The sequence below is a fragment of the Anarhichas minor genome, unplaced genomic scaffold (assembly GCF_050575085.1).
Source record: "Anarhichas minor isolate MPS153535 unplaced genomic scaffold, ASM5057508v1 ptg000010l, whole genome shotgun sequence".
NCBI lineage: Eukaryota > Metazoa > Chordata > Actinopteri > Perciformes > Anarhichadidae > Anarhichas > Anarhichas minor.
The window spans coordinates 1,119,499-1,140,207 of record NW_027466456.1 but is presented as its reverse complement, the minus strand read 5'-3'; the positions used below and the strand labels follow the sequence as shown (position 1 = coordinate 1,140,207).

At 43.6% G+C, this 20,709-nt stretch overlaps 2 protein-coding genes across 2 annotated transcripts; both read right to left on the bottom strand.

Moving 5' to 3' along the window:
* Positions 1-4,025: 4,025 nt before the first annotated feature.
* rabggta (Rab geranylgeranyltransferase subunit alpha) lies at positions 4,026-12,604 on the bottom strand. The gene is made up of 17 exons (XM_076087378.1): positions 12,499-12,604; positions 12,186-12,223; positions 11,946-12,056; positions 10,923-11,047; positions 10,630-10,817; positions 10,266-10,511; positions 9,734-9,817; positions 9,556-9,638; positions 9,374-9,469; positions 8,655-8,760; positions 8,506-8,557; positions 7,322-7,410; positions 7,136-7,224; positions 6,941-7,057; positions 6,740-6,853; positions 6,527-6,614; positions 4,026-4,671 (listed from the first exon to the last, which is right to left on the bottom strand). Exons 2-17 carry the CDS (start codon positions 12,186-12,188, stop codon positions 4,523-4,525), a joined length of 1,740 nt encoding a protein of 579 aa, XP_075943493.1. The 5' UTR covers positions 12,189-12,223; positions 12,499-12,604; the 3' UTR covers positions 4,026-4,522.
* A 518-nt stretch (positions 12,605-13,122) lies between these two features.
* LOC142946906 (GTPase IMAP family member 8) lies at positions 13,123-20,709 on the bottom strand. Its single transcript, XM_076088529.1, has 7 exons — positions 20,694-20,709; positions 18,342-18,837; positions 17,459-17,682; positions 16,115-16,813; positions 14,704-15,486; positions 14,442-14,594; positions 13,123-13,883 (listed from the first exon to the last, which is right to left on the bottom strand). Exons 1-7 carry the CDS (start codon positions 20,707-20,709, stop codon positions 13,669-13,671), a joined length of 2,586 nt encoding a protein of 861 aa, XP_075944644.1. The 3' UTR covers positions 13,123-13,668.

Genomic DNA, 20,709 nt, shown 5'->3' with positions numbered 1-20,709 from the left:
CAGGAAACTTAACACATAAATGCTGACTTTTTTTAATCTGACCCTGAGCAAAGTAATGCAAATGTTTTAGTCCCTTTCACGTCTGACAAATATCACCTTATCCTCCTGGTTTGCTACAGATGCTGCTGGGAGTCACAAGTGATAATATGTGTCATGACATGAGAGAAGAATGTAAATCCATTCAGGGAACAGATCAGAACAGTCTTGTTAATCATGCATGGAATGACAACTATTGTTTGCATAATCCTGACATAAGCACACAAACTCTTTCTCCTTCTCTTATAAATCAACCATTTGGGCATCTGAGAGCACTCTGCTCAGGATGTAAGTTTAACAACGTAAACTCACAAACCAAAGAGCCGAGCTATCGGGCTGCATACAGACACAGACACATGTGAAAACAGCTGGTTCAAACTCACGCAGTTCCAACGGCAGAAGAAGTGAGACTGTGCAGACTGGAGGAAGAACTTCTGTGGAGCTTCGTCTTTGTGTTTCACGTGCTACGAGTTCAGACCTCCTTTAAATACTTGTGAGGTGAGGTGAGGACACGCCCTCCCGCTGCACTGACAGCAGTCAGGACTCTTATTTTTTAATAATTCACATCCACCTTCATTAGTGCAGTAAGGTGATAGAAAAGTAACGAGGGCCTGTAAACAATGAATGAGTTAACCGGTTGATGACTGAGATTGAGACACACATTGTTTGTATTACAAGTTTTCTGAAATGTTAAGTTTAAATATGCAAAGGAAGCATTTTATTGAATGTGTAATTTTTAAGACATTTCCAGATAATAAATATGAACATTGGATAAATCCAAGTTCCAAATTCTTGTTTGATTTTGTTGACATATTAGAGTCAAAGGTTTTTACATTTTGGATATATCGTGGTGTCACGACATAAATCAGAAAATACAGAAAACAGTCATAATCAAATCTATGTTCTCCATGTTTTATTATTAAATGTAGTATAAATGAGTGTGTGAGTGATGTGTGAACAAACCCCTCTGTGTGAACCTTCAGCACACAGAGAGGAATGAACGAGTGAAGTTTGGTGAATGTAAGAGCTGCTGAAGTGGAGATTTATCATCAGAGTCTGAGAACAAACTCATTCAGAGGAAACGTCCTTTAAAGAGACGTTTAGTTACATTACAGACATTTAGAGACTCTACAGGTGAACACATGAACTCATAGATATCACCATGAAACTTAACCACTTCATCACTCACATTAAGACGAGTATTTATTGTATTACAAGTTTTCTGTAATCTGATGTTTAAATATGCAAATGAGGCATTGTGTAATGGTAACTTTTAGTGAATTTAGTCTAAACAGACAAAGTAGTGAAATAAATGTTTTCTTTCCTCTAGTCTGAAAGATAAATAGACCAAAATCTCTAAATTGACAAGTGCATGAAGACAGTTTATGGCCGTAGTGTCTTGCCTTCATTATTTTTATTATTTTGAGCAGATTAAATATTAGTCTCATTCACTCATTTATTAAACTTTAGGTTTCATCAGACCCCAGTTAGAAAGAACAGCCCTCAACTATCTATCAAGATGAAATAAATCCACCAGCAGACATTTTGACTCGTCACAGTGAGAAAAGCACAGGTGTAAAATGAACAAACAGTATGACTCCTGTCCTCTTTATTCAAATATCTCAGTGACAGTGCAGCAACATTCACAATACCAGGAGACTGAAGCAGCTGAATGGAATTCAGCCATGACTGATTCAATGGCTGACTGTGTGGGAGGGTCCACTCCTTGTTCACAGAAAGATCTTTCTACTTTATCGTAAAGTCCATTCGATAAGGCGTGAGTTATCCACACCGACCGGTCGGGTCGGTTTTCACTGCGATGGAGGAACTCTGAACAAAAGCATCCATTGCATCATTTAGAGAAACACTGAACAAAGTGTCAAGTATGACACACATATTTCTGTGATGCCATTGGAAACAGAAAAATAAACAAAAGGAAGGAGCGGAACAACATCGGCTTCACAGCTCGCCGTACACGCCTATGAAATATTAGTTTAGAGAGATTATTGGACTGGAAAAGTAAACGTTTTAGACGCGCTAGAGCAGTGGTTCCCAAAGTGGGGGTCGCGACCCCTAGGGGGGGCGCGGTGGTACTACAGGGGGGTCGCGGCTTCATCACCAACACACACACACAGACGCACACATACACCGGTAAAACAATATAAAATAACCGACGTGACATGCACTGTGTTCCAACCACGCCACCAGAGCGGCTCATGTCACAGACCGACTGTGGCAAAACCAGCGAGAGCGAGAGCGAGCGCGCCCGAGCGAGAGAGCGCGAACGAGCGAGGGAGAGAGAGAGTGAGGGAGCGCGAACGAGAGAGAGACACACAGCGACACAGAGCGAGAAAGATACGGAGCGACAGAGAAAGATAAAGATAAGAGAAGGAAGTATGTACAAAGATGGACAGATTTGTGACTGGTCTAAAGCGCAAATCCGATGGAACTTCTGTTACAGCCGCAACAGGCGACGCGACCACCTCGACAACGCCTCAAACTAAGGTAAAGGCAAGGAAATATAGCGAGGCATATCTGTCTCTGGGCTTCACAAGCACTATTGTCGGTCAGGATGAGAGACCCCAGTGTGTTTTGTGTCTTAAAATACTGGCGGCAGAGAGCATGAAGCCCACTAAATTAAAAAGACACCTGAAAACCCACCACCCCGAACATATTAACAAGCACCTTGAGTTTTTCCAAAAACAATTGGAAAACTGTCATGCCCAGCAGAGTCACTTTGAAAAAGCTGCATCTGTCCCCGTTAAAGCACAACTCGCTTCCTACAAAGTAGCCTACAGAGTTGCCCAATGCAAAAAGGCTCACACAATAGCGGAGGAGTTAATACTACCTGCAGCCATTGACATGGTTTCAACAGTTATTGATGAAGCAACTGCCAATAAACTGAAAACTATTCCATTGTCAAACAACACTATTTCAAGGCGTATCGGTGACCTCTCTGCAGACATGGAAGAGCAGCTTATTGAAAAGATGAAAGATGGTCGTTTTGCTCTGCAGATGGATGAGGCAACGGACAGCAGTAAAGACAGTTTGTTAATAGCATATGTCAGGTATATTGATGCGGAAGAAATAAAGGAGGATTTGCTAAATTGTTAAACAAACTGAAGAATAAACTGTGAAGTGATATGTACTTATTTTAGAAAGAAATACAAATATTTTATACAGTTCATGCATTATAATGCAATTCATTAAAAACCAAGAAAAATTTGGGGTCGGGTTGCGGGGGGGGGGGGGGGGGGTCGTCCAATGTTCCTATATCATCAAAGGGGGTCTTGACAGAAAAAGTTTGGGAACCACTGCGCTAGAGTGACTCGAGTGACCCATCTTTCTGTCGGTTGGTTCATGGTGCCCAGAGGATGAACCCTCTGACTTTTCCTCCAGCACCAACATGAGAACATTTGCGGTTTTAAGTGAAATCTTTCAACAACTACTGGCTGTTCTCACCCGGCCTTTGTAGCTAGTTTAGTGTTTTTCTTTTCTCCAAGACTTTGGTTTGTGATTTAAATATCTTCAAAACGAATGACATTCACCATCAACCTCAGCTGTGGTTTGTGTTTGGTGCTAATAAAGCGCCGCAGGAATGAGTCCTAAAAACCTGGAAATGAGTCAGTATTTTTGCACTTCCTGTTCACTCGTCTCAGTGTGTTGTTTGAATGTGTTTTTGGATAGAAACCTGAAATAATGTCTGTGTTTAACACAAGATGAAGAGATTTGAATGTTTCTTTTTGAACTTGTATTTGGTTAGACACTCCTACAAGGTAGGTCTCGCCTCAAGGCTTCCTGAGAAATGCTTTGACTCAAGAGTAAGAAAACAAGTCTACTAAAAAAACTCGAACAAACACAGTAACTGACAGTAACTGAAGGCTGATTCAGCCGACTGACACACCTTTTAAAACACCTGAACGGGTGAGGAATTAAGGTGCATTCAGTAAAAACCTGTACATCAGATGACCACAAAAAACAAGAGGCTGTTTTGGAAGGCAGTGACACAATGTGTGCGGTTTTATTACTGGATCTGTGACTTACTGTGCAACAGTAGTGCGTCATATATTAAATGCTTTACACAACAGGAAATAAAACAGAAAAAAACAAACATGCATGTGAACTATGCGATGCTCTGGAGGTCAGTCAGAAGCTTCATTTCTCAAATCCAACCGTTTTAAAGCTCATAGCAGCAATAAGCCAGTTATCAGGGTTTCACGCATGCATGTTGTATTGAGGACATCTGTAGAACGAAATGCAACATTGAGAATCAAGCGCTCACTCACTCACATAAATCTAGACATTTTGTTGAAGGAGTCAAAGAGGTTTTTCTGACATGTGCCCCGAAGGCGTCGGGCCGTCAGACCCTCTGGGGGGGATCGGAGTGATTGACAGTCTCCCCAAACAAGTGGAACCAACTGAAAAAACACCCACTTGCTTCCTTCGCAAACAAATTCGAGGGACGAATCGTCGACGACGGCGGCGATCAGAGCAGGAGGTCTGACACCGAGGGCAGCAGCTCCGCCAGCTCCGACTCCACGTTGGTCACCTGAGTGACGGGGTTGCCGCGAAGATCGAGACGCTTCAGCTTGAGGCAGGAGGCCAGCGGCTGAAGGTCGGCCAACGATGAGATTTCTGTGCATTTTGGGGTTAAAGGAGACAAAAAACAAAAGGAGCCGTGTGTGCTGTGGTGTGGTGTGCGTTCCATTTAGAAGGAGAGAGGGGGCACCGGTGCAAACGTGACATCCTCATGTCAAATATGACACCGAGATGTGAATGAATTCTTCTGAATATAAAAACCCAGAGGACTTGATCTGCATGAGAAGGTTAGCGCTGAAATTATAAATTTAAAAAACTTGAACGTAGCCTCGGTGTCATAACCTGTGAAGCACATTAATTCCTCTCGAGTGTATCGGGGGAAGTGAAGCGTGAAGGTGAAGAGAAGCAGTGAAGCATCTCTTCTTCTTCTTCTTTTTAATAACGCTGTTTGCTTTGTGAAATCTCAGCGCTGATTGTATTCACTCCGTCGCTAAAGAAAAGTTTGAGATGAGAACAAAGAATCATGAAGCTGAAGAGTCTGCTCATCTTCTGATCTCTGTAAACAACGTCCTTGTGCGTCTTTTACGTCGCCTGCCGTCAGCTGCTCGCGCTCTTTAGCGGGGCTGGCTCTTTGTTTTGGGCTGATTCACAAGCCTTCACTCACTTCTTTGTAAACGAGTGTACGGTTACAATATGAACTGATCTCTATGACAGCAATGCTTCAGGATCATTAACACAGATACAGAATGGGACGTTCTCCAGCAAACAAAGAGACGAGTGAGTCATCTCTCTTTATTAAATTGTGTGTGTGTGTGAGCGGCCTTGCCTCACATCTATTCAGTCAAATGATGACACAACATTCAGCCCACAGATTTGTGATAACTGCCATTAGAACGGATTTTAAAGATTCCAATACTAAGGTGACCAGACGATGGCTTAAACCAGTGGTTCCAAACCTTTTTACTTAAAGGGATAGTTGTGATGTTTAGAAGTGTGTGTATGAGGTTCTCCTCCACAGTCAGGGTTCTACTACAGTAGATGAGTTCATAGAAACACGCAGGAGAACCAGCACGGGAGCAAAGTGATGTTCTGCTGAGGACGTATGTTAGACTCTAACAGAATGTCTCTCAGTTGAAGTGAAGCTATATTCAGAATGTCTTCACCTCTACCTTGCTGTCAGACAGACCTTTCTGAGGGGAACTCAAGCTGTTATATCCTTCTATGTTCTTTTCAAAAGCCGCCAAACTTCTCTGACAAATACAGTTATTTCACCACGCAGAACACGGGAGTTGCTGGTCTACCACTCCCTCGATCGGTTGGTTTCTTTGTGTTATTGTGTGACTTTGGTGAATCAGAATTAACCCTTTGAAACACCAAAGTCTCACAATAAGACAAACACAGTAACAGATGGAGGCAGCAGGAGAGCAGCAGCTCCTGTGTCCTGAGAGGTAGAATCAGTGTTTGAGTGAATGGAGTCTGGTGTGTTTGTAGAGATCATAGATAACAGCTTGAGTTCCCCTTAGAAAGGTCTGTCTGACAGCAAGGTGAAGAGGTGAAGACATTCTGAATATAACCTCACACACACACACACACACTACAGAACATACTGTCTCTTTGGTTGTTTTAACTGTCTTCTTCTCCAATGTGTGGATATAACTTGTGTTCATCGCCGTGCCCCTTAAATAATAATCCAACATTATTTCATTTAGTTCTGAGGGAGTCGGGAGCGGGAGGCCGGTAGAGCAAGTCGGAGATACGTGGGTTAATATCGTACAGACTTTCATTCCTTTGTTTTGTTTTAAATCATTTCCATGATTGTTTCCTGGTTGTTATTTCAATGCCTGTCTGAAGTGGCTGCGGCTATAAACCTCCTTTATACACACACACGGCATCGGCTGCATTTTATTTTGTGAATTCAAATCAATGAATACAATCAAAAATGTAAGGATACTGTTATTCTTCAAGAGGACTTCCTCCAGTTTGGGAAGGTGATAAACTCCTTCCAGATTTTCTATAGAGTTGTTATCGGCCTCCAAGACCTGCAAGAAGAAAAGCTTTAATCAAACAGAAGCAGAAGTCATCTTTCCTACGATCGTCTACCAGCTGTGGGACACAAAGGAGGAACAGAAGCAGCGTGTAGGACATTTAATGGGATCCTTATCACCTCCAGGCACTGCAGCATGGCGAACTGAGGAGGCAGTCGACGCAGCTGATTGGAGGACAGGTTGATGTGGGTGACCAATAACAGCTGGTCCAGGTGGCATAAAGTGGTCAGGTTCTAGCAGAAATAACAAAAAAGACTTTTCAGAACTTGTAAAAATCATAATGAGATAATCAAATATAATTTGTATAATTCTGAACCAACCTTGTCAGAAATACTGAAGACGCGCACTTCAGCGTACTCCATCTTCAGGATGGTGTTTTCGATCATGAACTTGCTGCACAGGTCGCTGTAGTAAGCCGAGCGCGTGGAATCCACTTCCTGGGGGAGAGAAGTGAGTCAGCCATCTTATTTCCTGGTCGGTGTCTTAGACCCCGTGTGCGGGTTTTCGGGACTCACTTTCAGCGTTTGGAAATGAGCGAGCGTCTCCTTTTCGTACCCCAGAGGGTCCAGCGCCCTCATCAGGAGGATGATGGTCAGCAAGCACCCTGCCGAAGGAAAGCAGACGTCAGCAGACGTATGTGTAGTTGTGTTTAATTTAAGAACGAGGAAGCTGAAGGATGTGACGCCTTCAAATGCACGTACACTTATTGAGCGGCTCCAGTTCCTGTAGCTGGTTGCACGACTGCAGCTCTGACTGTAGCACCGAGGTCTTCTCTACGGAGAGTTCGCTCCTACAGAGGAAGAAAACACACTTCTTGCTCTTTAAAAACTACTAAACAAATGTGCTGCACACAGATCTGCACACCGGGTAGCTCCCGTTCTTCTGATAGACACAGAGCTGCCAGGCTGAGTTTCTCTCTAAATGCTCGTGTCTTTGTTCCCACTGAGGTGAGAGCGTATGTGGACCCTGAGAGAAAGCTCTGCACCCAGCGTCTTCTATCAAAGCGCTCACACGTCCTCATGCGGCCGCTACGAACAATTTAAACTAGAAGAAATCCCTGAACTCCTCAGAGAGGCGCTGGTATCGCCGCTGTGCCAGCGCTGGTCTGCTAAAAAAAACAACCAAAACACGATATGGGCACTTGAACGTCTTGTATACCCACAATGCATCACGAGCACATGTGACATATCACACCTGTTTCAACTCGTCTATCAAACACAGTAGTAGTAAACACATTATACAGCAATGATATATCACAGCTACAGAAGATTATAGTATACAAAGGAAAACACCAGTATATATAAAACATATACTCCATAAAGGCATCTGGCTAAATATATAAATACTAAATGTATATATCACATGATATACTCATGATATAGTATAGTACCACCGCTGTCGCAAACTATCAGTCAAATAGTAAGAAAGTACATTATACACCAATAATATATCACAGATTTATATATAAAATGTTAAAAAAAGAAATAAAAATATAGTATATACGTATGTATAAACATGTAGTTAAGTACTGGCTAAATATACGCCATAAATACTAAATGTATACTACAAGCACACGTGATATAATATAGTACAACACCCTGTTGAATAATATTAGTCAAAATGTAGTAAAAATATAAATATACATATACGTATATATACACATAAATAGATATATATATATATATATCTATGTATATATATATGTATATTTATTTATATATATATTTATTTATGTATTTATGTATATTTATGTATTTATATGTATATATATATATATATACATACTACCTATTCGAGGCGCCTCTGTCTATTTATCTATTATAATAATTAGTAAAAGGGGAAAAAGTAACACTGAGTAATAAAAACATAAAGTCATCAGACGTACCTGAACAGCTCCTGATCCGTAGCAGAGTCCCGACACCAACTCTCGGTCCGACCTGTAGAGGTTAGAGGTTAGAGGTTAGAGGTTAAAATGTAACAGACGTTGACGCTTCAACATGAAGACGGCGTGTAAAGATGGCCGACATGCATCACCTGTGTACAGAGCACAGTCTCTGTGGGTGTGTTTCTCCATCCAGTGAACAGTCAGGTTGTGTTCGTTGGTGATGTCGCTTACCGTTCCAGGAGGGAGGTCACAGATCTGAGCCGGTGTTAAGGTGTCTTTAGTACACAGGTGTGTACTGACTTCAAGTATCTTTTTGGTATAAAACTCCCGTTTATTTTAGGGATGGATGCACCGGTTCGATACTGACTCGTTCATCGATGCTGAAGTGCTGTTCAAACACTCGTTGGTGTACTTATGACGTTAAATAGCACAGAGAATTGGCTAACAGCGTTTTTTAAGATATAAATAAATATTTATATCATTAGGTGACGTGAATACGAGCTCAGCTACAAGAAGTGTAGAGTTCTATAGCGTCAAGTCACCGGCTTCCTTTTAGAGATGTAGGGCAAACGCAGCTTCACACATGAAAAGACTGATCCCCGTCACATGGCAGCCCTGCTGGAGCTGTGGAGGATCAGCTGTAACCTGAAGAGATAGAAATAAGCCATGACAGGAAGTCCTACGTCTGAGGTAAAGGGGACATTCCTCTCCAGGACACTGATCAAAGATTTGTGAAGGAACACTTTGTCTTTCTCGTCCTCATTACACAGCGTCTTATCAACAGGAACAGAATGTTAAACCGGCATCTTGACAGTCAATAATAACAATAATGAAATCTGAGGCGTAATCAGCTGATGGAAGAGGATACCCAGACAGGGCTGTGTTTGAAGCGCGGGTGGACGCTGCTCCACTCCACCCTCTGAGGCAGACCGTCGAGGACCAGCAGCAGGCCGACGGACTGCGCCTTCATAACAGTGATGGAGCAATAAAACAAAGTAAGAACGAGGAACATTTACGTCACGAAACAAAGGAACGAGTGACGACGCTCACGTTGACGGGTCTGGAGAAGGCGACGGACACTCGCTCCTCCTCCCGGCTGACGAACACACAGCTGATCATCTCCTCACGTTCCGCTGGCAAGAAGACAGAAAACTGTTAAACATGAGCTGCACACAAAAAAAACAACCTCTCGTACTTATTTGCACGTACAGATTTGAGATGGACTCACCTCTGCCTAGCAACCAGCGATAGTAGAACCAAGCGCTCTGGTCGTTTGGGTCGGTGAAGAAAGCATTCTGTACAAGCTCATATTCTGAAGAAATAAATAAAAAGGTGTAATTATTCCTGATGAATGTGTGTTGAACTACACAGCAGAGAGCTGCTGTTACCTAAGGCCTTACACCCTGAACCCTCAGGGACTCACCAGAGGGTAGAAATAAAATACAAATCACGTAGCTGCAAACAGCTGCGACGTCTCAGACTTCCCCTGGAAACCCTGTGTCACATTACTATGAATTGTGGGTAATTCCCTTGAGCAAAGTCTGCAGAAATGCGGACTAACAGAAAGTGTTGATAAAAGGCTCAAAATGTCCGATAGGGAACCCTTAAACACTCGTCCGTGGGACAGAACTAAACCCTCAGGGACTCGTCTGTGAGTGTGGAGATTGAGATTGTAAAGCGTCACACTGCCCCCTGTCTGTCGTTGTCAGGTATTGCTGACCACACAACCGTTGCCATTCATCTGCTGAGTCGGCGTTCACCTTTGAGGAGCTGCTCCTCACAGACGCGGTGGGAGTGGGTCTGCGGGGAAGGCGGGAGGGAGGACCGGGGAGGCGACGGGAGCTCGGGAGACTCCGGGTGGAGCAGCGGCAGCAGGGTGCTGCGGTAGTGCCAGCTGGAGTAGTTGGAGAAGTTGGAGCCGATGAGACGATCGGTAAACGCCAGCTCCTGATCCACGGGCACGCCGGACATCTTCACAACCATCCGGCGGTAATCCCAGCAATGGACTGGAGGAGGCGGGACAACCGGGAGTGAGATGGATGGAAAGAGAGAATAGATATCAGGTCAAGATAAACTGCTGAAATAAATCTGCGGTTTCCTTGTTTTCTCTACTCCATCACTCACAGTTGCGGTCGTCCAGGCTCAAGCAGCGGTCGCACAAGCTCAGCTCTCTGGCCCAGTCCGGTCGAGGCAGACGGGTGGAGACCCAATCTCGGTGGTGCCAGCTGCCGTACGACTTTGGGTTCACTTTCAGGCAAGACTCCAGAAAGGACAGCTCGGCCTCGTAAATCTTCTGCACTTCATCCTCGTCCCTAGAGCGGGAAAAAAGACAGAAAAACATAACTCTCCTGCGACGTCTCTGATGATTTACCTTTGATATTGTCTACAGGTGATGAGATAACTGGTAGTGCTCTAACTTCACAGTCTCCAGGTGCATGAGGATCTCTCTTCTGTAGTTCCACAGGGTTCCAAAGTCAGGATTGGATGATAGCAGCTGCTGGGTAATCTGGAGAGCCCCCTCGTCCCAGATGCCCTCTTTTCTCTGTCATACAGGATCGAGTGAGGAAGGCGACCACACAGACAGACAGACAGACAGACAGATGCAGGGAAAGGATATATGAGAAATGAACACAAGAACAAAACAAACCTGAAACTGCTAAATAGGCCCCGTTTAGTCAATGAAACTATTCAATAAGCACTGAGCATGACATTTGGTTTAAATACTTTACTTTAACTGTCACATGTAGACTGCCACATAACGGATGCTGCTACTGTTATTCTTTATTCTTTGTCTCTAAATACGTTTTGACTTCCCTATCCTGTCTGTGGCCATCAGCCATGAGTCCATTTATCCCGACTAAAGACACAAACCTTTGAAAACAGGTCAGATGTTTATAGTTTACATTTATTAAAAGGCTCAGTGATTTCCTGAAACAGCAGGGCGCTGTGGTTTTTATCAGAAGTTAAATCAGCAGGAGAATTTGTGCATTTGTTGGAGGACTATTATTAGCTGCGGATTTAATGCATCTTTGGTGCTCTATGAGGTATTCACAGAAAGCAGGATGTCGTGTGTTTGACTATAATAAACTAATGTGTGTCCTTGGTAATGAAGGAACGTGTCCTCCACGTCTCACAGTGGGAGGGACAGCTACAGCAGGCTTTTGTTCACACTGCAAAATCACGTTTTTAACGAAGCCGAATAGACCGTCGCTGCTTTTCAATGCAGCTTTGCACACCTGCTCTTATTTAATTATGGAATTGTTTGTGTTTTAATGTCATATTGTTTCTTTCATGAGTATACGCAAAGACAATATTCTACTATCATGTGATGGATAATAGCGTTTTTTATCTTGTTTTTTAAAACGATAGCAAGAATATAGAGCCTCATCATGTAAACATATTGCATGTGTGCTATAAGTGTGTCTTGGAGAAGTGACAACCTTAGAGAAACAGGCGTCTCGTGCAGCCACGTATATCTTCAGCTTCTTCTCCCTCTCCTTTCTCTTCTCCTCCTCCTGCTGGGCTGTAGATTTCACCTTCACTCGGCCGTGCTGTCGAAAGCAACCACAAAAACAAAGCATATACTATAATATCATAATAATCACTCCATGTATGAACACCGCACCAAAGCAGTGAATATATACATCAACATGTCATTCAGCAAATGATAAATCTCTTACCATCCTGTCTGATTGTGCAGGAGTCTTCTTCAAAAGATCTGTTAAAGATGGAAAAGGAGGAGTTATATTCAGGGTCAGGTTAATAATAACTTAATATTAAAAGCTCAGCCGCTAGCTGGTCATCGGTGTTTAAATGTCTATCCTTCAATAATGTTAAAACACTGCACACAAACAGCCCTGAGTCTGCAGTTAGCATGCTAATTAGCCCCGTCCCCAGTAAACAACACTGAGCTGAATAACAATAACAACAGGCGCGCGCGACCGGAAGTATATTTTCATAACAGACGAGCAGTTCATATCATTAAACACGAACCTGGTTGGTTTTTTACTTGGCTTGTTGTATATTTTTCAGAGTGTAGTTTGATTTGTCATGTCACTATCAGGGTTTCTAACGACTACAATTATTCACTTCCGGCTCGTGAATTCTACGTCACGGAGAGAGAGAGTCATTTCCTGACGAGGGTGCTTTGTCGCCCTCTAGTGGACAAAATGGCGAACAGCAGTGAAACACACTGTACATATACAGTATTATCAGTGGTGGAAGAAGTATTCAGTTCTTTTAGTAGTAAAGTTAGCAATACTACAACGTAGTGGTGAAATGGATCCAAGTATATTTACTCGAGTACTGTACCTAAGTAACATGGTATCTCCATTGTATGCTTCTTTATACTTCTTCTCTATTTGAATGCTTGTTACTTTTCAGATTATTGATAAAAAATATATAAATCAAGTAATAAATTATGATTATTCATTTTCTTTTTTTTATTTAAAACTATTATTATATATTAAGCCACCCAGCAGAGGTTGTTCTCCATCACGTTCATAAGTCGCATCAAATAGCAAGTTTGATACATTATAAAGACAATATATTGTGTAATTATTGTTTATTTAAATCGCCAAAGAAAGAACAGGAGGTCTGGTACAGTTTCATGATCAGAATGTTTTATTAGAAGGTGTACCTGAGATATTGTCACTTATAACAGTTTTATATGATGTCACATGATACGACATCATTTAACACAATCAGTTACATTTATATCAACCTATATTTGAGATTTATTTGAAAACATCTGAAGTTGTTTAGATTTATTTCCGTGCTCTGATATTCTGATATATAATGTATCAGCACGAGGTCTTTACAGCAGAAACGATAACCATGAAAGAAAGTTCAGAAGTTAAGTGAAGACCGTGACAGGATAAATGAATTGGTTTTCACCAGCAGTCATGAAAATCGTTGTTGTACTAACTCGTTTGCACACACGGCTAAGATACGAGCAACTCGCTTGAATTCATGACAAATTCAGATTCGTTGTGAGCAACAAACAATTCCCGTTCAAGAATTGAGCCAAAGCGAATAAGAAAAACTATAAAAATGATGATGATTTTTAACGAAGGCCTTCCTTTTTCTTATACCATCAAAAATCCCCTGAATGTAAATTCTGCAAAGCTAAAATGCATTTTTGTCCTCAACGAGACAACTCATTCATTCATAGTCTTCGTCAAAGTCCAGGTCGCCGTGTGGCAGCACGGATCTGTATCCAGACGTCGCCTGAGAGAAGTTCAGGGTCATCTGATTATCGTAGTTTCTGCCGATCTGAAGCGTGGACAGCCAACCAAGAACTTTATCGTAGTGGCGGGTTGGGTTTTCCATTTGAGACAAAGACCCAGCGGTAGAAGGAGCTGGTCCCTCTCTTTTAACTGTGAATGAAACAAACAAACAATTCACTGTGACGTCAACCCGCTGATAGTAAAGAGAAGTCCCGCCCCTTCAAGTGAAGCATCATGGGAAATTATTTCAGAATAAATATGAAGGTAGTCAACGCCGAGAGCAACAAATTCTCACACGCTCTTTGAACTTCTCTCGACGGCGTGTCAACAAATGGTCGTTATACATGGCGTCTTTTCAAAATAAACTTCAGTCCTCACAGGAAGTTAGGTTTAGGTTTACAAAAAACACTTAGCTCAACGTATCCTCTCACCAACGGATTATATGATATCTAACGAAAAGTTACTCCTCATTTTTCGTGCGTTTTTCTTAAAAAGTCCAGCAACATCTGACAATTTCATGGGTTAGATTTTGGGAAAATATCGTAAATTACTAAATAAAGTTTCGGAAAAGATCGTGAATTACTTAGTTAGATTTTAGGAAAAGATCGTGAATTACTAAATTAGGTTTACGCAACAAAACTACATCTCATGGGGGACATCGGAAAGGGGCGGGACTGTGCTAGAAATTCGGATCCTATTTTCACTTACAGTTCGGGAGAAAGACGTCCATGCTGCCTTGCTGAAGCTCCGAGGATTTTGTTTCTATATTTTTCTCCAGCTTTTCAATTTCTTGGCTGATTTTCAAGTTCATACTTTCCTCCTTCTCCTTTCCATCTTTCCTCCTCTGGACAATACCCTTGGCTTTGATTTTGGTCACATCACCAACTAAAAAAACAAAAGATCAGAACAACAGAACATCGATGGGAGAACACGAATCAATCATAAAACCCCATCGCGGCGTGATACTCACTCAGCAACTTGCACTTAGTGCTCGTCACACTTTGACCCTTGACCTCCGCCTGCAGGTGGAGGAGCGTCTTCTTGAAGCCCGTCATCAGCTCCAGCTCTCTCCTCCTGTACTCCTCCTCCAGACGCTGCTTCAGCACGAGCTTCAGCTGCCTCCTCCCGAACTTCTCGTCAATCCTCAGGAGGACGGCGTTCATCTCGGGGTAGAAGAGCCGGCCGCCGTTCCCCGCCACCATTTCCTCGATCTTCTCGAACAGCTCGTTGACCTGACCCGTGTCCGTCTTCTTCATATTGTTCACGACGTGGTATTTGTTCTCACACTTGTCTATCAGCCAACGAAGAGCGCCGTGCTCCCCCTCGATATGCTCCTCCACGGATTTGTCCGCCAGATTGTCTCCGTACGTGAACAGGACCACGGCGTGTTTCCAGACGTCGGCGCCGAAGAGGTTCACGTGTTCCTCCAGGGCGGCCTGCTGAGCTTCTCTGAACGTCAGGTCCAAGGGGACGACCAGCAGAACGGCGTGAACCCCCGAACGGCTCAGCGACAGGCCTCGGACTATTTCTTTGTCCTTCTCTTCAGTGCAGCAGGAGGAATCTCTCCGCCACCCCGGGGTGTCGATCACTGTGACCAACCTGCCGGCAACTTCCCCTTCCTCCATCTGACAGGACTCATTCTCACAGGTGGCGAACACTTCTTTACGCAGGAGGTTGTTTCCTGTTGCGCTCTTCCCAAATGTCTTCTGGCCAAGCATCAAGAGCTTGAGCTCCGATAGTTCTTTACTGTCACCTGAGAAGAAGAAAAAACAAACGCAGGGTGAAAAACTAAATTACAGTAAATAAGAATTTGTCACAGTTAAAGAGCCAGTACGTAGCATTTGGGGGTATTAATTAGCAGAAATGGAATATAATATTCATAACTAAGTTTTCATTCGTGTATAATCCTCTGAAACCGAGAATCTTTGTTTTTCATTAGCTTAGAATGAGCTCTTCATATCAGACTATAGACTGTATAGAAGAAGTGGTCTTATGCCACTCATTGGTTTGTGGACGGCGGTTTTGAAGTCTAGAATTCAGCATTTTGGCCGTCGCCATCCTGTTTTTTGCAATCATTGAACAGAAGTGACCATATCTGGACTGAGGAGGAGTGACGTAGAGACGGCGTATACGTCTCTGGTAGAGACCTGTCAATCACTGTGTAGCCCCGCCCTAAAGCATCCCCTGCTTTATGGTCTGTTTGACTCTAAATGGACCATAATGTACTAAATGAACATCATGCTGTATTGAAGAAGACTTGAAACTAGAGATTGAGACCATAAACTCATGTTTACAATGTTTACTGAGGTAATAAATCAAGAGAGAAGTAGAGTCATTTTCTCATAGACTTCTATGATGCTAGATGACTGACCCATCCATACCTCTGAGGGCTTTTCTTTTGGCCACGACTTGACTTTGCCTCTGTTGCGCCGCGCCTTCCACGCTCAATCTTCTCTTTTCGATCATCACCAATATCTTTTGATCCGGGACAAAGTAGTCCCAATCATTTCCAGCCACGGTCTCAGTGATTTTCTCCAGCAGCTCCATGATTTGAGTGCCATCATCTGCATTCTTGTTGTCAATGACGTGATATCTGTTTCCACATTGTTCAACGAGAGACTGCAGCGCCTTTCCCTCCCCTTCGATGTACTCCTCCACGGTGTGCGACCCCAGCCAGTCTCCTCTGGTGAAAACCACAATCGTGCGTCGCCACACTTCTTCTCCGAGAAGCGCGACGTGTGACGTCACTGCGTCTAAGTGTTTGAGGTTGAACGACGCGTCTACGTCGATCACCAGCAGGAAGACGTGAGGCCCAGGGAGGCACAGAAACGGGCTGCGCTTCACTTCCTCCCTCATCGCCTCAGGAGTGTCAACCACAGAGAAGCCTTTCCACCAACCCGGTGTGTCAACAACAGTTATTTCAGTTTCACCCACAAAACCCCGCCGGGCCACCGAGCGGGCCGTTCTTTGCCCATCTTCTTGCTCTTTGAATCCCAAGATGGAGTTCCCCACTGAGGTTTTCCCAACGCTCCGGCTTCCCAAGAGAACCAGGCGGAGTTTTGGGATGAGTTTCATCTTTTCTGTGAGATAAAACAAAGCTTGATTAGTCAATTAGTTCCCTTCTCAACTTCATCAGTTCTATAAACTGTATCACTGTACTCATCTGTATAAAATCACATGGTCAAATTAATAAAAACAAAATCCACTTTTTCAGGTTAACAAATAATCTATTGATACATTAACAGCATTTTCAAAAATACTCTTATTCCTAATGTACTAAATGAACATCATGCTGTATTGAAGAAGACTTGAAACTAGAGATTGAGACCATAAACTCATGTTTACAATGTTTACTGAGGTAATAAATCAAGAGAGAAGTAGAGTCATTTTCTCATAGACTTCTATACAACCAGAGGAGTCGCCCCCTGGTGGACACTAGAGAGAATGCAGGTTTTAAGACGCTTCCACATCGGCTTCACTTAGCATGAACCGGAGGTTGCCGCCTGGCAGTAACATAGACATTTGAGGATGCGATACATTGAGGTGCACTCGAATCGTAATCGAATCGTGAGGCCAGTAAAGATTCACACCTTTAATATAAACGGCTCATTCTAACGGAAACGTGATTCTCATCGTCAGCTGATTATGCATTTCTGCTAATGCTACGCACTGGCCCTTTTAGTATGATACAGGACATGTTTGAGTGCATCTGTTGAGACATTCACCTGGAATAAGTGTCTTCATTTGTCGTCTTTGCTCTTCGGACCTCCTTCTTCTCATCTCCGCCCTTTCGACCACTTCTCGCTGCTTCTCGTTGATGGTGTTTAACGTCTGCTCGTCTACCTGGTACCAACTGCCGTCGTTGTGCCGCATCATCTCGTCTATCTTCTGCAGCAGCTGCGTCACCTGATCTGAGTTTCTCTTCTCCTTGTTATTGAACACGTGGTACCTGCATGAAGGCAAACCACTGTGAATATCCGAGAGTGCAAATGAGATCCACGCGTGCGCGTGTGTAGAGGTCCCGCACGTGCTAATCAAACAGCCGCGCACGTATATTACTTTTGCGGGCGTTTTCACATCACTCCGCGCAGAATATCTCTGCTCACGCCAGCAAAATTGCGGCCTGCGAGGAGAAAACCATGCTTTGAGCGAGGGGCGTCCCCTAAGCGTGCGACTGCTGTCACTGCTTTTCTGCTCCGAGTAGATTTTCTTTTTGACACTAAGTGGGCGGACCCAGTTACCATTGTATCTCTAGATTTAATTGGTTACAATCCTCGTCTATAGATTGACTGGATATCACTCTGACACAAACTCTTGGTGGCGGTGTAGAGGTGGTTTTTTTCAATCCACTACTGAACACTAGAAGAAGTCGCGCGCTAGGGGACGCTCCTCGCGCTCAAAGCATGGTTTTTCTCTTGCAGGCTTCAAATTTGCTCGCACTCGCAGAGATATTCTGCGCGGTGCGATGTGAAAGCGCTCGCAAAAGTAATCTATGTGCGCGGCTGTTTGATTTGCACGTGCGGGACCTCTACACACGCGCACGCTTGGATCTCATTTGCGCTCTTGGATATTCACAGTGATTTGCCTTCAGAATTTGCCTTCATATACCTGTTCCTGCATCTCACTGTCAACCATTTGAGTGAGTCTCCCTCGCTCTCGATGTGCTGCTCTATTGTCTTCCCCCCGAGGAAGTCCCCGCAGGTGAAGAGCACCATGGTGTATCGCCAAACCCGCTCCCCGAGGAGCTTCATGTGCTCCTCCACGGTCCTCCTGTTGTCCACGGAGAAAGCCGAGTCTATGGGAACGACGAGGAGAAAGACGTGTGGGCCGGGCGGACACTTGGACACGTTGAGTTTAAATCGTCGCTTGTCCCCCTCTGGGATCTCGGTCAGGGAGAGGGAGCTGCTCCATCCCGGAGCGTCGACCACGGTCAGATGGCGGTCCTCCACCGCCCCGTGCCTCACCTCGGTCTGAGCCGTTCTGGTTCGGCCACACTCGAACCTTTCCTTTCTCAGTATGGTGTTGCCGGAGAAGCTCTTGCCAGCCCATCTCCCACCAATCAGGATGAGTCTGACCTCCGACAAGGTGGTGCTCTCTCTCTCTCCTGGAAGACAAATAGTAAATGAACTTGTATAGCGCTTTTTTAGCCTTTCCGACCACTCAAAGCGCTTTCACACTGCACGTCATCACTCCTCCATTCACCCCCATTCATCAATGATGGCAAGGGCTGCTATGCTGCCCATCAGGACTAACTAACATTCACACACATTCACACACAGCTACAGGAGTAGGTTTGGGCTGAAGTCTCTTGCCCAAGGACACATCGATATACGACTAGTGGAGCCGGGGATCGAACCGCCGATCCTCTGATTGAGCCACAGTCGCCCCCAAACAAGAGAAAAAACTTTTTTGGGACCAGAAATAGTGACCGACAGTTTCACCAAAATGTCATGTTTTTCAAAAACTTTGTGAAACAGCTTCCTTGGCTTGATGATAATGGATTTTGTTGTGATCAGTTGGCTTTTCATAAAAGGACTACAGCAGATCTCATACTGAGCAGCATAAGAAAAAACACCAAAACTAGGACGACGGCGTTATCACAGGTGCTGCATTAGCTGATGCCTCTGCTGCTTTGCCTGACTGACAGAAGAGGAACGCTCTGGTGAACTCCTGCTGGCTCCTCTGGGACTTTGTGTCATTGTTTGTGTTATTTTTGACTCTATAAATCCTTTTTCATTTGAGAGACGCAGTCTGAAGATTGTCAGTACGTTGAGACAAAAACATTTTTAGAATGACCCTGAACCAAAACAAATCATTTTGAGGCAAAATGAAAAAGAAGCAACAAGGGGATAAAAAAGAATGACTCGTCACCTCCCTTTGTCACAAAAAAAATAAAAATACAAGGAGTGACGAGAGAAAATCGAAAGACTTGTAGGACGCAGTGCAACACAAATACTTGTTCATGTTCAGAGGCTGTTATCTCAACTACCATCCATCCATTTTCCTCCGCTTATCCGGGGTCGGGTCGCGGTGGCAACAGGCCAAGCAGGCTGACCCAGACTTCCCTCTCACCGGCAACATGTTCCAGCTCATTCATCTCAACTACATTATAATCAAATACATTTAAAATATTTTGTCCACCTCATTTATGTAGATATATGTAAATACTAGAACTAACTCATCTACACCACAAAGTACAGACTGGTAACTTATTATAGAGCTGAAACGCAGCGTCATCAACAATTAAAAAAGGCTACATTTGAATAAATAGCCTTTGTGCCTTGGATTGCACAACAACCTAGAGGTGTGTCTATTTGTCTTGTGACTCCGTATTTGCATTAAACTATTTGGGGTGGAGTTTCAAACTTCTAAAGGAAGAGGATTGTTTTGATATCCTGATGGGAATCAAAAGAGGTGTCCATCTTTACTGGCAATCAAGTCCGGTCCAACTGGTTTTTGTTGGCACCAGTGTGCAGGTTGCTTTCTTTGATGCTGGTGTTGTTTCTGTAAAAGTGACTCACAGTTCGAGGAGGGAGTCAGCCAGAAGGAATTGATACAGTGTGGAAACCATAATGCTGTTTTGTCCTTATAGTAAACAGTTTATAAAGTAGATGAATAAAAGGTTGTTTCCTCAGGACACCATGTGCTTTGAGATCTGAGCTGTAAATAAAAGAAAAACCAGGCTCCCTGAATGCATCCCTAAAGGAGCACAAACCCATGTCGTTATAAATGTTTTGATCTTAACCGATTTCCACGATCGAGGTGAAGTAAGTATGTTTGACCTCAAAACAGATCTGCACGTTGTACTGATCAAAACATAATCAAAATAATAGAATAACTTTAGAAAAAATCTATTTGTACAACATATCGATTCCTTGTCTCTTATAAAGTACGTATATTATTGCATGTTGAAGCAGGTAAAACTATGCAACTACACATTTATCTTCAAAATGAACTCACCGAGGTTGTTTTCCAT